The sequence below is a fragment of the Equus caballus genome, chromosome 9 (assembly GCF_041296265.1).
Source record: "Equus caballus isolate H_3958 breed thoroughbred chromosome 9, TB-T2T, whole genome shotgun sequence".
NCBI classification, from domain to species: Eukaryota; Metazoa; Chordata; class Mammalia; order Perissodactyla; family Equidae; genus Equus; species Equus caballus.
Genome location: NC_091692.1, coordinates 65,535,230 through 65,550,772, shown reverse-complemented (window position 1 = coordinate 65,550,772; position 15,543 = coordinate 65,535,230). Strand labels below are relative to the sequence as shown.

Sequence of the window (15,543 nt, the reverse complement as noted above, 5' to 3'; positions counted from 1 at the left end):
ATTCTTGCCATTTATTACTGGCTTCTGCCCAAGTACACACATTGTGGGTTGTCCCCAGTCTTTCGAATTACCTGAAAACAACTTCACAAGAAACAAGCAGTGGGAAACTGTGGCTTAATTCATGCCACCAAATCAGGGCAACATAATCATCCAGTTAGTATAATGAGTCTAAAGAGCTTTCAATATAGGCCTCTCATTATGTCAAAATGCCAACTCTATTTACTGCAAGCTAGTTTACATTGACAGTCTTTCCAGAAGTATCAAAAGGACAGAAATATTTTAAGAACACCCTTAATTCATTTACTTTAAGTTTTTAAAAATTTCTTCTTTTTATATATGCCCTCATTCTTGACTGACACGTCATGTTTAAAAAGTGTTTGGAGAATGTCAGGTTAAAATACCTTGGAAAAGTGAGTTTTATACTTCATATGTCCAGGTTTCTTCAGATGTGTTTATCTCCTTCAACAAGGATTGCATAATCATGGACATCAGAAAACGAACTAGTTCTCTATTTTCACACATACAAAAACCTAAGCTTTAATTCTGTATTAACTTTTAATAGTTTTGTGACTTTGGCCAAGTTATTGAACCTCCGGAAGCCACAGGTGAAAATAACATGTACCCTGCAGGACGGTAAGTTGATTAGAGATGAAACGTGTACAGCAAGATGTCTGACTTTCAGGAGCAGTCAGTAAATGAAAGTTGTTATTACCATTATTATAATTATTATAATTGGTACATAGTCTCAGAACCAATCTCTGAAATCTCATTGAACGACAAAAAAAGCTGAAACAGCAGTCTGCATTTACTATCAGTATTGACTTCATCAGGGTAACACATTGAGTTATTTTTCCATGACCTTTTAAGAACAACGAAAAGTGACTGAGTTTATTACTATAATTAAATTCATCATACCACAGCTTTCTACATTTCCCTTTACAGATTCTAGGTCCAGCCTACAGAATAAAGACTATCCCATCAGGTAACGCAGGAGCAAACTCTTTAATATAGTCTCTTGTTTCTTGAATGATAATCAAAACATTGTGAGAAATTTTATATACTACCAAGAAAATACGCATTTTCTATAAGATTAATAGCTTTGAAAATCTTATTTGATTTAAACCTAAAAAATGCTAATGCAGAACCAAGAAAATTTTTTCAAATCATTTATGATGTTTAAGGATAAAAAGTAGAGGAGATATGGCTACTTCCAAGAGATCAGTTTCTTTAAAATGATAACAATTTATCTCAAATCATAATGTGACCAAAAGTCAGATTCAAGGTTGTCAACTACATTAATTCCATGTGATTAAAGTAAATTAGCTTCTCAGACTTCCCTAATGTTATTCATACTTTCAACTTTCTTAAAATAGAAAATTAACAGTTAGTAGACATAAATGATTGGCAAACATTATTGTAGATTTATACAAATTGCTATACATACATTTAATTTGAGCAAAATCAAATTTAAAAAAATGTTAATTGAAAATGGCCATTTATATAATTGCAACTTGATCAAAACTACTTCTTTCAAGAAACATGGGCTCTTCATTCTACCTGAAACATCACTGAGAAAAAGTAGCAATAAAAAGGCTTATAAACATGTAGTTCTCCTTTACAGTACTCAGCTAAAATTAATGATTAATTAATGCACTATCTAGATTAAAACTGAAAAAGTCAATTAATAACACAGATATCTCCTAATATCCAGATGCTTAGCTTTATATAAATAAAATATCAGGAGATTAAATAAATTCAGACTCTTTTCCTAACTTTCAACATTGTAGGGAAAACAACAAACCTATACTAAATTTTACACGTCAAAAAATGTTCTTTCACTTGCAGAAACCCTAAACAAAAAAACAAAAAGGCAATTTCTCTAAATGGTAAAATATGGTTTCTATTAATTTTTAGTTATTATTAACAATGATGCTGATATAAAATAAAGATAAAACTAAAACAGACAAATAGCTTGACAACTTGGCCAGGTAGAAGCAAAATGAAATACACTGTATTATAATATGAAATTGTTTCACAAATTGTAGGATAATTATGTAATTTATGTTTTATCGAGTTTTAATATGTTTCAAAAAATGTCTTTAGCAGATTGCACAGTGGAGATCTGTTGTTCGTCAGCTTACAGAAAAAACAATGAATTTCATTTATAATATGCAAAAAGGTAGTACATATTATCATACATGATTCATATACATGATATCATCATGACTCATTTCAGCACCGCATAACATCAACCATTTTAATTTCATTGAAATTTTATGATGATATATCTGGGACCAGAAATGAGGTAGACAGACAGACAGATGAGGTAGACAGACAAATCCAACTCTTACATATAAAACATTAAGTCATGGACAAAATTTGTATACCCTCTGGTTCCATCAAAACCAAGAAAATGCTGACTCTCCAATAAGCACAAATTGCCTTCAAATGCTCCCTCATTTTTCCAACAATGGTGGTTTGAGGAAAAATCAATCTGATTCCAAACAAAAACTGTGTTTGGAGATTTTAAGATAGCCAGAAAAGAGTGATACCACAATGTCATAAGATTTCCCTTTTTTCAATCTCATGAGATAAAAATATAAGCAGGACGACACAATTACAGCCTCTATTTCTATCTTCTGAAAAGAATTACTTGCCAGTTTGCATTGTTGGATGACTTACGCAAGAAAAATTTAATGATTTTAAATAATTTTTTTTTTTAAAAATCGAGAAGTACTGGATCCAGGCAAGCAGAAGGTTTGCCAAGGAACAATAATGTCATGTGGAGGGAGGGGGAGGTGGCGGCGAAGGGAAGGGAGGTCTGTGCCAAGCAAAGCTGGGGGCTGTTCAATCAGCTCTATCAGGGCTCCATCAGTGTCTCCACTCCAGCCAAATCCAGAGAAAACAAGGAGTCAAAGATTCAGGTCAATAAGCTTATAGGCGATTTGCACAAACAGCTCCTCCAGCAAGGTAAAAAACAAAGTCATATTGGCTTTTCTTTTTTATTCCTTCTCTTTGAACTCCCTGGTCCAAACGCACTCTGGAAATGTCAATGTTATATGCAAGAATTTAAAAAGCTCAGCTTCTTAATCCCATTAAGAGAAAAGGAACAAAGTTGCCTGTAAAGATCTCCTTCCTTACAGAACTCAAAGTGATTACGGTAGAGCTGCGTTTTGCGGATTTGAATCCAGTTGCCCAAACATCAGAGGAAGCAAACACATGTCATTAAAGGCACAAATGAGGAGGAAAGAACCCATATTGATTGAAAGGGGTTTATGAAATATAGGTGAATAGACTTTCTGAACTAAAAAATAATAAAATGAAAAGAAGAAAAGAGAAAACAAAATAGTGTGAATGTTTCACTCAGTATCAAATAAAAAACAAGCAATTACTACTTCCACAATCAAATCTGCACAAAGGTGTGTTCTTTTCTTCTCCTCAATGTTAAGGGCCTAGATAATATTTTGTTGCTTAATCTTAACATGGTAGGGGGCATAAATACCAATAATCTATTCTTGGGTTTGCTATAGTCCAATGAAAAACATGGCTTTTCCTCAGTTATTTCTTAATTTTTAAACAAAGCTACAAAACTACACAAACTAATAGAAGGAAAGGAATGGGGTGGAGGAAAGGAACACTTCAAAGAGTCTGGCAGCCTATTGGCAGAAATAGTTAAGAACAATGACGAAACTATTCTGATTCTCATGCCTCCTACTCTTTATCTGTCTGATTCAAGGATGTGAAAAGATAAAGAGAACACACACCCAACTCTGGTATTGTGGAAGGGAGCAAAGTGACTCATATCATTCTCAAACACCCCCAAACTGCTCTTCCGGAAACTCCATTAATGAGCTACAGATGGAGTCTCATCAAGCCCTTGGCTAAAGGGATGTTTCTGATTGGGGTTATCTGTATCTCCTGACAGCTTCCCCAATATGCTTGCTTCCACTTCCTACTTTAATCTCTACTTTCTGCAGGCCTTTCTTCTCTAGGTAAACACAAACTGTGTCATGACCATGCCTCTTCTCCCAGCTATACCTCAACTCTCCTCTGTGGCTCACCTGAGCCTTCCACAGTGGTAGGAATCCAACTGGTTCCTAGGGTAACAAGTTCCACAGATATGGCTACACCTCTTCTACTCCCCAGCTCTCTGCTGTCCTCTTCTGGCTTCCTGCAACATTAGCCTCACAGGTACAGCCAACTTGACTCAGTACTGGAAACTCACTCCCTTTCCTCAGGTCTTCACTCAAAGTTCACCAACCCCATCTCTCTTTATAAAATAGTGCACGTGCGCACACACAATATCACTCTATCACACTTACCTGTTTTGTTTTCTTCGTAGTGCTCAAGATCACACATCATATACACAATGTGAGTTTGATTGTTTATTTTCTCTCTCTCTCCTGAGAGTGGAGACTGACTTTTGTCTACTGCTGTACCCCCAAAACCCAGTGGAGGGTCTGACACAGAGCAAGCTGCTTAATATATGGGTTGAGCTGTACTGAATTCGATCCATTGAACGGAATTAGAAGCTTCTGCCAACCTAACTGAACATCTGTTTATGTTTGCTTTGGGTTTGGTACTAAGTACTTCCAGGGCTAGAGCCAAATCCAAGTCTGAGTACTGCAGGTTTTATTCTATTTTCTCGAATATGCTTTAGATTTCTCTAATTTAAAGCTTCTTTAAAATGAAAAGATATCCTTTACTTTCTGCATACTACCTAATGTCAAATCTTTTTGAACGTGGTGAGAATGTCCATTGTTCCACCATATTTGTGTCCTTATTTGATGGATTTCCATATGCCCCTTTTTTTAACCCTTATCTTTCCAGACTGAAGGGCTCTAATATTAGTCCATTGCTCCGGGTGAAGTACTGCAGCCATTCTTCATACCTAGATACTAGGACTGGAAGCAAGGTTTGTTTCTCTTCCAAAATCAACTTTGATCATCCAAAAAGGCATCATCTCCCCTTTCAGCCTTCCAGAGATGACGTCATCAGAGAACAGTTTGGAAGGACCCTCTGAAACTTTTCTAGATAATCGTTACTGATAACTCAAAGTTAACTGACATGTAGTTTCTTTGGAGTTTTTTTTTTTTAATAGCATTACATTGTACTAGCCTACAGTGATACTGACCTGACGCTTTTCCTCCTGTTCACATATCCTGTGACTTTCTCCTGGAATGTGTCCCAAGACATGTTTATTCACTTTCGTCATTAACAAACGTGAATATTTCAGGGAGGAAACTCTCTTCCAAATAATTAATAATAGTAGACCAGTTTTAGAACTGCTCCATGGCAACCCCACTATGAAACTTACCATGTCTAAGTTTATCCAAGAATTGCTAACATATAAAAGAGTTCCCACCTGCCAGGAGTGACATAACTGAAAGCTCCCCAGGTTGCTTTCCAGGACACCTATATTTTAATTTACATTAGTTTGCTTAGTTCTAAACATGCATTGATGTATTTCCATGTTTACTATATAAACCAGAAGGCAAAAAAAAAAATATATCACTGAAGCAAATAATCCCGTACCACAGGAAATGTGTAGCACTTATGGACCCAGCCTTGATGTCTTCGTCATCTGTAAATTCAAGGAAATAATTCTTGCTTGTTTCCTTCCTCTCAGAGATACAGTAAGGCAAGATGCCAAATGATCTAAACTCACTGCACAAAAGAAGATGTGCAAATTGAAAGCATTGCTTTCTATTTTGCTAAAATTCTTAAAATCTAAGGTATCAAAGCAACTTTGCAGTAGCTTCTTTTCATAATCATAGTTCATTTCATTCACTTCACAGATGAAAAACAGAAACATAACATATGCAACTAACCCAAAGTAAAAAGTGACATAGGGAACTTCAAGAGAATTGTCAGGGTCAAAGTTTAGGCCTGTGACTACAACAAGGATTTATTAAAGATGAGCTTTTCCACTTTTGTGTGTGTGTGTGTGAGGAAGATTTGCCCTGAGCTAACATCTGTGCCAATCTTCCTCCACTTTATGTGGGATGTTGCCACAGCATGGCTGGATGAGCGGTGTGTAGGTCCACACCCGGGATCCAAATCAGTGAACCCTGGGCCACCGAAGCAGAGCATGTGAACTTAACCACTAAGCCACTGGGCCAGCCCTCTTTTCCACTTTTTTTTAAACAAGTTCTTTTTTTTTGTTTTAAAATCAGCCCTGAGCTAACATCTGTTGCCAATCTTTTTTTTTCCTTCTTCTCCTCAAAGTCCCCCAGTACATAGTTGTATATTTTAGTAGGTCCTTCTGGTTGTGCTATGTGGGATGCCACCTCGGCATGACGTGCTGAGCAGTGCTAGGTCCGCGCCCAGGATCCAAACCTGCATAACCCTGGGCTGCCAAAGAGGAGCATGCGAACTTCACTGCTCGGCCACGAGGCTGCCCCCACCCCATTTTTTGACTTTTAATTGTGAATATTTATACTTCAGATTCATATGATTAAGAATTTCACACATTTAAAGCTGACATAAAATTCTGAGTAACTTTCTTTGACATTTCTGTGGAATATTACATTATGAGAGTGATTTGATTCATATTTAATCACCTGTTTTATAACGACTAGCGGCTTTACTAATATTAATAAATGCTGAGATTTGTAAAAAAGCCTGCCCTTTGACAACAAGAAAATATATAATATCTGTATGGAACTGAGTAAAATACTACAACAATAAATAAAGAGTCATTCCAAACACTGAAAATATCCTGTATAATGTGGAAGCTCAATTTTAAAAGGAAGTTGGAACATTTACCTATGATAAACTATGTCTCTACAAAGAGCAGAGTGTTTTTCTTTTTTTTTAAAGGAAAGTTACAATAGCATATGATTGCTTTTATACAAAACACAGTTGCAAAAATACAAATGAAGACATATTGGCCTATATGCGTATCCTCAGCACTCAGTGTCAAAACACTTGATTTGGAAAACTTAAGATGTTCTAGCCACGTTTTTGTGATCTGAGTTTTTAAACTACTATCCTTTGTTTAATAAGAATAAGGCATTTTGTGTTTAAAAATATTATCCCTGGAACTCACCATGTCAAAGTAACTAAGTCATAGCAAAGCAACCATGTGATTGCTAGATTTTAAGCATGGCTAGACCCTTAGACGAAGAAATTTCCAAATAATCTCATTCATTTTCCCATATATATTGAAAACTTGTGAGCTGTCATAAATGATTTAGAACATGTGCAAAAAGTATGTTTCATCCATGAACAAAGTTAAAAATATTTTTCTTCAGAGGAACAATTCTTAATGCTTTTTCATTCATGACACTGGCATCATTAACCATTTAAATACTCACAGTCTGTTAATGCCTAATCTATCTTCTTCCCTGAAACTAGAAAGAAAACATAATTGTGTGCCACTGGGACTAATATGGGAATTTCTACAGAAAGACTTGCTTCTAATTTTCCAGAGAGAAAATGTTCTCTTCTTATTGAAACTAATCAACTCAAGTGAAAAATGGATAGAATCCTTTGTATGACCTCAAGGGGATGCAATATCTATCAATAATTGTCTCTCTTTTCACACCAGTTACTACTGACTTCAGTGGAAATTCCCTGGTCTCACATTCTATGAAGTAAAATAATGAAATTCTTTTCATATTAAATAAGATGACAGGAGTCTGAAGCAGTAATAGTAGCATTTATCCTGAAAAATATTATGTGAAAATAAAGATTCTTATCCCTACCTATCACTACTTCCTAGTTTCAAACTAAACATTAGAGAATTATTTTTATAATATGTAATACCTTAGTTATATATTATTTAACATATCTATATTATATATTAAATATAATTTATTTGATATATTTTTAAAATTTCCAATAGTCCAACATTTATTAACAGTTCAAACAGTTAATAATATCCACTAAATAATGTTCTTAATCATTGTAATTCAATGTTTTGGGGGTTTTTTTTTAGTTCCTAAAGGCTTGCCATTATTTTTCATGAGTTAGGACTCCGTTTAGTGAAGACAGAGGTTATTGTCTTGAGACCCCAACTGCGTAATCATGTAAGCATCTGCCAAGAGTCTATTTTCTTCCAAGAAATTACTAAGTTAAAACTTAGAGTTCTATATTTTTTTATTAAACATACCCGTTGACCAATGATCATCCTAAAATATAAAATATATCTAATAATACCTGTTATTACTGCCTCCTTGGATTAAATTGACAAAAATGTCTGAATCCATACGCTAACTCTTTTAAGGACAAGAGCAAGAAGAATAAATAGTACTTTCTAACTACTGGTTCCTTCTCTTATTGCAATCCAACAACATAAGGTAGGTTCTCTACAATGGACTAAGGATATAGTTCCTGACCAAGAAGGAATACAGAATGTCTTCAAACAGATTAAAAAACTCTTCATGTCTAGCCAACTCTTATATGTATTGCTGTGGCTACAGAGCATCAAGAAATGGTTCTAGCATCCAGAACAAGTAAGGAATGTATTAATTTGGCCTGCAAAAAGGCCTGTTCTGTCCCTATTATTCTCATTATCAGTCAAAAATGTCTGATGTGGGAGACAAGAGGCAGGTTACAAAGCCATCTCAAGGTCTTCAGGAATTAACGTGAAGAGGTTTTCTGAACTTCAGTGCGTCCAGGAGCTGGTGCTGCATTCCATTTCCACAGTTTTAGGACATAGGGTCGTACTGACCTCAGGGATGGAAACTGGCTGGTTTCCTTTGTTTCTAACACACCATCAACAGGAGAAGGTCATACTGGAATTTTAATAATATGTAACAAATGTATATGTGGCCACTGAAATATGTGTATTCACAGTTTTTTTGGAAGATATTGACTTCAGACTGTCAAGTCTGATGAACAAAATCGCACAAACATAAAAAAACCCACATAATTTCTCTATCTGCCAAAAAAATACACACATATAAATAAAAATGGTGCACACACAAACACAGACACACAGAGACGCAAACTCTCAGTCATGCCCTCTGGGAAACTATCATGGTAACACCAGCAAAAGCAGTTGTTCTAAACCAAGGAAGTTATCCAAACGCTTGTGCAACTGTACATTGGTGCAGCAGGCGAGAGAAGACCCACCTCACTCGGAGAGACAAAACAATCAAATAAAACAAAATTAAAAATCACAAGAAAACTTAAACTCACTTTTGAAAAAAACAAGCAAATAAGTCCAAGTGCCCAGTGAGGACATACTGGCAAATTATTGGCAAGGCCACCTGGCTCCAAGTCAAGGCTGGAAATAAGCTGAGATATAGTGTGTCAGGTACTTTTTCGGTTATAACGTCAAGGTGTCAAAAGAGTATCTAGAATGGAGAAAGAGTGTGTATTTTCTTATTTGACAATATCTAAAGAAGCCCCATCTTCTGTGTTGAAAGTCAATGTCAAAGAGCTAAGGCATTCAGTTTTCAAAAGGAGTGAACCAGAACGTTGCGTGGAGACTCTAAATGTCCCATTCAGTGCTTACACTCAATGCCTAATTCAATGCCTTGCAAACAACTGACATTCAATAAATATTTGCTGAAAGAATGAATTAATAAATGATAAACAGTAAATGTATTACAGTTAATTGGTCAATCAACATGAAAATATTCAGTTAATTGGCCAGTCAACATGAAACTATGTTTAAAATATACAACATGACTTACTAAAGTGGAATTGCTTCTTTTATCCTTCAAAATAATAACTTATGTTTAAAAAATTCTGCACATATTTTCAGACTGTCGACTTACATATTAGCATTGTTGCCACTTTTACTCCCCCATCAGTGCATTTTTGCAACTTTACAAAATCCTCTGAGTAAATGGACTCACATATTGCATCCAACCATTAATGATTACCTTTGTTACAAAAGTATTCCACTTCTTCACAGCTCAGATTTTCAGGCCCCAATTCTGTGGAAAAGCTCTCCTCCAATGGAAAGTCCCCCTTTGAGACGATGTCCGTTTCCTCTGATGGATACTCTTCTTCTTCCTCAATGGCATCTTCTAGCGGCCCTTGAAAGAGAATCAGGGACACTGTACCAAAAACATCCAAAGAAGACAGTGAAATCAAATCCTTAAATAAGGTCGTTTTGATTAAGATGGTGAGGAAAATGGATTCTATGAACAGGCCAAGTAGTGCCATCAAGAGGACTCACACAAGATAATGCCACATCCATATTCACAATTAACACCGACCTACGATGAGAAATGGAAGGAAGCCAACGCCTAAAGTGACTACATAGAAAGCAACCTCCATCCCAGTCCTTCCCCACCCCAAACTCAGGCCCAAAGCTGATTTTTTCCTTCTCTCCTGAAGAGCAAAACTGTGCACTTTATGTTCATTTGTTAGAATTAACTGCCTGGTAAAGAGTACAAGTCTCTTTTACAGTGTTGTACAATTTTACCTGAGATTTTAATAAAGATTTAAAGTAATTGAATGCATTTTAATTGAACTGAGATTTTAATAAAGTCTATACTTTTAAAAATCCATCTTAAGAGTGGATTCCAAGAAAAGATTTCATTATATGTGTTTGAGGCTTGAAGAAAAATTACATATTTCTCTCCCTGATGAAAGCATAACCCTATTCATAATTAATTGAATTTTTTCTGAAATGAAAAGTAGTTTTCTAATGAAAAAATGTAATTTGTATTTATGTGATACTTTTTCAGTAATAAAAATACAACTCCCTTCGAGTGAATGAGAGTGAGGTGCACTACATTAATGGACCTATTTTACTGAAAAGGAAGGGAGGGCTGTAGTTGTTCAGACGGATCTGAAGTGGACTACGTGGGAATACCACACGGCTGATTTTCCGACTGCCCCAAAGAATCAAAGTATCCGATTCATTTTACTAAGCAGAAGCCTGCATTTGCTCCTAAAGAAGCAATGTGGCATTTTATCTAAAGAACACAATTATGGTAATTTGTACTAATTGTCACTCATGTCAGCAGTCTCATCAGACAGGCTAAATATTTAAAAGGCTTAGGCAGTCTCTTTCTCTTGCTTGTTCGAAATGTGCTAGGAAATTTCCAGGACCAAAGAAGAAATCTTATAAATAATTTAAAATATTGCATTTATTACAATTTTTATATACGTGTGGGCAAACAGGAATAGGTCCCTACAACAAAGGGGTGTATCGGTGTTTTCCCAAAAGCGTTTCCAAAGGGCTGAATTCATATGACACATCTTCACGGAGAGAATTAGTTACATGGATTTAAATTAAGGGACATCCAAGCAAATCATTCCTTATGTAGTTTCTCTGTCCATTTTAAACATTTATTTTTTTCTTTTTTTTCTTCAAAATAACAAATGTTAAGGAAGAAAGGATGCCCTAATTCCAAACACTCTAGTAAGGTATTTTCTTATACTAAAGGTAGCGGGTGAAGCAAACCATGGATTCTGTTTTTGCACAAACCACATTCAAAAATCATGGATCTCATATTAGTTTTTATTTCTTATTCATTATTTCAAGTTTAAAATTTATAATCTTTCACCTTTCACAACAATTATGTGAAGGAGCAAGACATGCAAGGAATATATAAAATAGTAACAATATAAAATATTACAATCATTAAAACAGTTATCTGATAATTCTAATAGTAGTTCTGAGCCTAATGAGGAATATAATAGAATATTTTCCATGTTTTTATTTTTTTCAAGCAACTTAATTATAATAACAAGTTTGGTCAAAAGCAGACACCTGAAGCTGTCTCATCTGTGTTTCATGTAGGACTTTCAAAGGATTTTCTTGTCTTTAAAATTACCCAGTGGGGTGGGTATGGGAATTATCACTATTTTTCTTTTGTAGATCTGGAAAGTAAAGCTCAAGAGGTTAGTTAACCAGAATAAGCTAATAAGTGGAAAAGTTGATAGGAAAACTCAATGTTTCTTGTAATACCTTTTATAAATATATCATACTGCTACGCAAACTATTCTTTGGCAGTTATAAACCCATTCCTTCATAAAAAAAAAAACTATAAAACCTAGATAACTTGTAAACACAAAAATCTTCAAAAATGGTTAATTGATATAACAACTATTCACAGACGCTTAAAGATCTAGTGCTTAAAAATTAAGAAAACTCTTGCTCCTCTCAGATGACTGAGAATATATATTACAAAACATTAAACCCCCCGAAAAATCAGGAAGATCTTGTAGGCTTTACCAAAACTAAAATAACTGATTACTAATATTTAATTGTTTACATAATTTATATCCATACTAAACCAATCTGTAAAGACACTGCCTTAATATCAATTATAACAGAAGCAACAATATACTCCTTCTGGAATATATACTCTGAGTTTTGCTAACAAACAATAAATCTCTAATTGTAAAATAAATATTTTAAATAGTTCATGTATATTTTACTAAATTTCTCTTTTTTATTTCTGGATGTTCTTCAATTACAAAAGTCTGTATATTATTTAAAAAACGCATGCATATTATAAGAATAAAATTAATAGTAAAAAAATGCTTTCTTTTTTAAAAATGAAATTCCAAGCATAATGCTAACATTCTTAGAAGGGTTATTATTAAAGATAATATATAATTGAACAATTATTTAAAATACTCAATGATTTAACAAATTGTCTCTAACAGTATGACGTTAAAGTCAAATTTAAAAGTTTTATTAAAAATTAAACGGAAAAGCTCATGTGAAAAATTGAAAGAAAACAAAATCACGAAGCACTGATCTATGCTTAATAAACTCTAAGCAAGCCATCCATGTTATGGGTTTGTATGTATATAAAATAACTTTTATTTACCAAATATTATGATATGATCTTGATTGATAGTATTCTATATTCCAGGGGCTGTTTTCTTTTACGTGTTGGCTATCAATTTGCAATTCCAAGCAAGTAATTAAAAATGACTATTTTCAAAAACAAACTACAAAACCCAAATGAAAGGTGAAAAATCCTTGAACTCATTGTTCAAAATACATGAGATCTCATTGTTAATATTGAGAACAGACACAGGAAGGTGATTTAATGGCCAATTTGTATTTCTCCCAAAGCAAGTATCAGATTTATAGAACTTACTCTACTTTAAAATGTGAAATTACTAACCGTTCCTTTAGCCATGCTATCAAATCAGGCTCTGGCAAAGAGGTTTCTCTTAAAATGCATAGTATTTATGGTTTAAGATCAGATCTCACTCTTGTCTCTAGATTGCGTATTTCTTTAACAGGAAAACCTTACAGATAATCAGTGGCCATAAACTAACATTTTAAAAGGCTAAGAGACACTTGAAGCACAAATACAATTAATAGCACCAATGAAAGAGGGAGTGCAGGAAACTCCCGTGTATGGATTAGTGGGCACAGAAGTCCACTTCAGAAAAATCACCACACATAATTTGACACAAATAATAATATCTACTCAGAAAAGGCTCACGACTCAGCTCCATGTGCCCTCATGGAGAAAATTACTTCTGATTGAGGCCACTTGGCAGGCAAGTGTAAGGAAATCTGAATTTCAGCTCTTCAATTGCCTCTGATTTATAGATATTCAGACACAGTCACTAGAATTAATAGTCTTAATGTTTATAAATATAAACATTTACCTCATTGGAAAATGCTAATAATTAGCTATGCATCCTCAAGCTAGGAATACGGTGGTGCTCTATGTCGGGCCCAGAATGCTGTTAATCATCTCTCAGAATGAGGAGGCATCCTTTCCTATTTTATACTGGATGAGTAATAGAGATTACTGGGAGATTCTGGTGGGTGCAAAGTAATACTTCCATTTTCAGAAAGGGAGATAATTGGGTACTGGGGAACGATTTGAATTGAGCACAGCTCCCTCTGCCCTCCAGAGATAAAGCTGAAGCTAGGAAGGGTTGTGCAAATCCACAACACCTGACAATACTGATGGCCATCCAATGTACGGTCGAGCCTTTCATTTAGCCAGCACCAAAAGTCATACTGCAAAAGCTGAGCCTAAGTGTGGGAGAATTTTTCATTTGGTGGTTGTTTCCATGATCTGGAGTTCGTAGAGTGCAAAAGGGACCTCTAAGATTAAGTAGTCCAACCCTATACACGTATTGATAGCATAATCATTGAATGAAATGAAAATAAAGAATTGGATTTGGATGATTAAGAAGCAGTTTGAGGAGTACTTACTCCCCAGATAAACAAATTTATGAGAAAATTATTGCTACAATTTGAGGTGGTTAAAGAAATCCCTGAAACCCATCCATAGCCGTTGTAGTAAGAGCCAGAAGGTGACAAAGAAAACCTCAGCAGGAGCCAGCTCCGTGGCCCAGTGGTTAAGTTCACCTGCTCCGCTTTGGCGGCCCAGGGTTTCGCCGGTTTGAATCCTGGGTGCGGACATGGCACCACTCATCAGGCCATGCTGTGGCAGCATCCCACATGCCACAACTAGAAGGACCCATAACTAAAAATATACAACTATGTACCGGAGGGCTTTGGGGAGAAAAAGGAAAAATAAAATCTTTAAAGAAAACTTGAGGGAAAAAAATGTAAAAGATACATAAGAACTCAGAGCAAAGAGGATTAAAATCAGCAATATAATGAGGAATGCAAGAAACAACAAAGGCCAACATAGTAAATATTAAATAAAGGAATATGTGTCTTTCAACATAATGTTGTATCGCTAAATAACTTTCTACCTTGGCAGCTGACTACAAACTAGACCAACCCTCACCTAAATGTCAGATTGTCTTTGTTCATATAAATCCAAAGCACTTCAGAATAAAGGCACCCAAGAAAGAAATTATATTCTACAGAAATTAATATACATCGTCAAGTATGAAGGAGGGGAAAAACTGCCAGATTCTGTGGTTCTGTCTGAAGCAGTATCCCCAAAAAGAGGTCCTTTCTCTTAAGCACTCACTGGCATTAATTATTATGAATTATTTTAGTTTGGTTTTGCATGTCTTTTGATTAAAACAAGACAAACACTTTGTCATAACGGAATACAGAGAGCATTCAATCTCTTCTCCATGCATTAATATTCTAAGCATTCGAGAGGCTGCACAAGACTAGCCACCTAGCAAAATGAGACTGTTTCAGAATACTGGGCAGCCTTGATTACTACTGACAGGTAGGAAGCAAGTCACATTAAAATATTATCATTCCCAATAATTACAATAATCCATCACAGTGTGCTCAGAAATTTTACTAGGTGAGTTTCTCCCAAAAACACACAAATATTTCTAAACCTCTTTATCCTGGTGGTACTTGTATGCCATTTCAGATCATTTTTATATCTGATAGCATTATTAATACTACATCTTCCATCACCAACTTCATATCATTTTACTTACGTACAGAACAAAAAACACATGGCAGTAGAATAACTTGCTCAAAATCTGAATGAATTAATGAAAATGAAAATGGTGATGTCGTCCCCAAGTTACCAGCTCCTATTTTGTGCTCTTTTAAAGTCATTTGCAAAAGATGTACTCATTCCTTTGTCTAGAAGGTATGTAGAACATTCTAACGTGTATAATACAATCGTACTATCTCCAAATCTGACAATTTAAGCAATAATCTATACTATGCTTTAATTATTACATAACAGTTGAGACACT

General features: G+C 35.0%; 1 protein-coding gene across 4 annotated transcripts in view; it reads right to left on the bottom strand.

Moving 5' to 3' along the window:
* Positions 1 to 15,543, bottom strand: part of ZFPM2 (zinc finger protein, FOG family member 2) — a 439,892-nt gene that overhangs the window by 338,458 nt on the left and 85,891 nt on the right. For 3 of the 4 annotated variants that reach the window (XM_023648859.2, XM_070221673.1, XM_070221672.1), the window contains exon 2: positions 9,840 to 9,995. The exons of the other annotated variant lie outside the window; for it this stretch is intronic. In XM_023648859.2, coding sequence (XP_023504627.2) covers positions 9,840 to 9,995 — 156 coding nt within the window. The remainder of the gene's footprint in view (positions 1 to 9,839; positions 9,996 to 15,543) is intronic. 4 annotated transcript variants of the gene reach the window in all.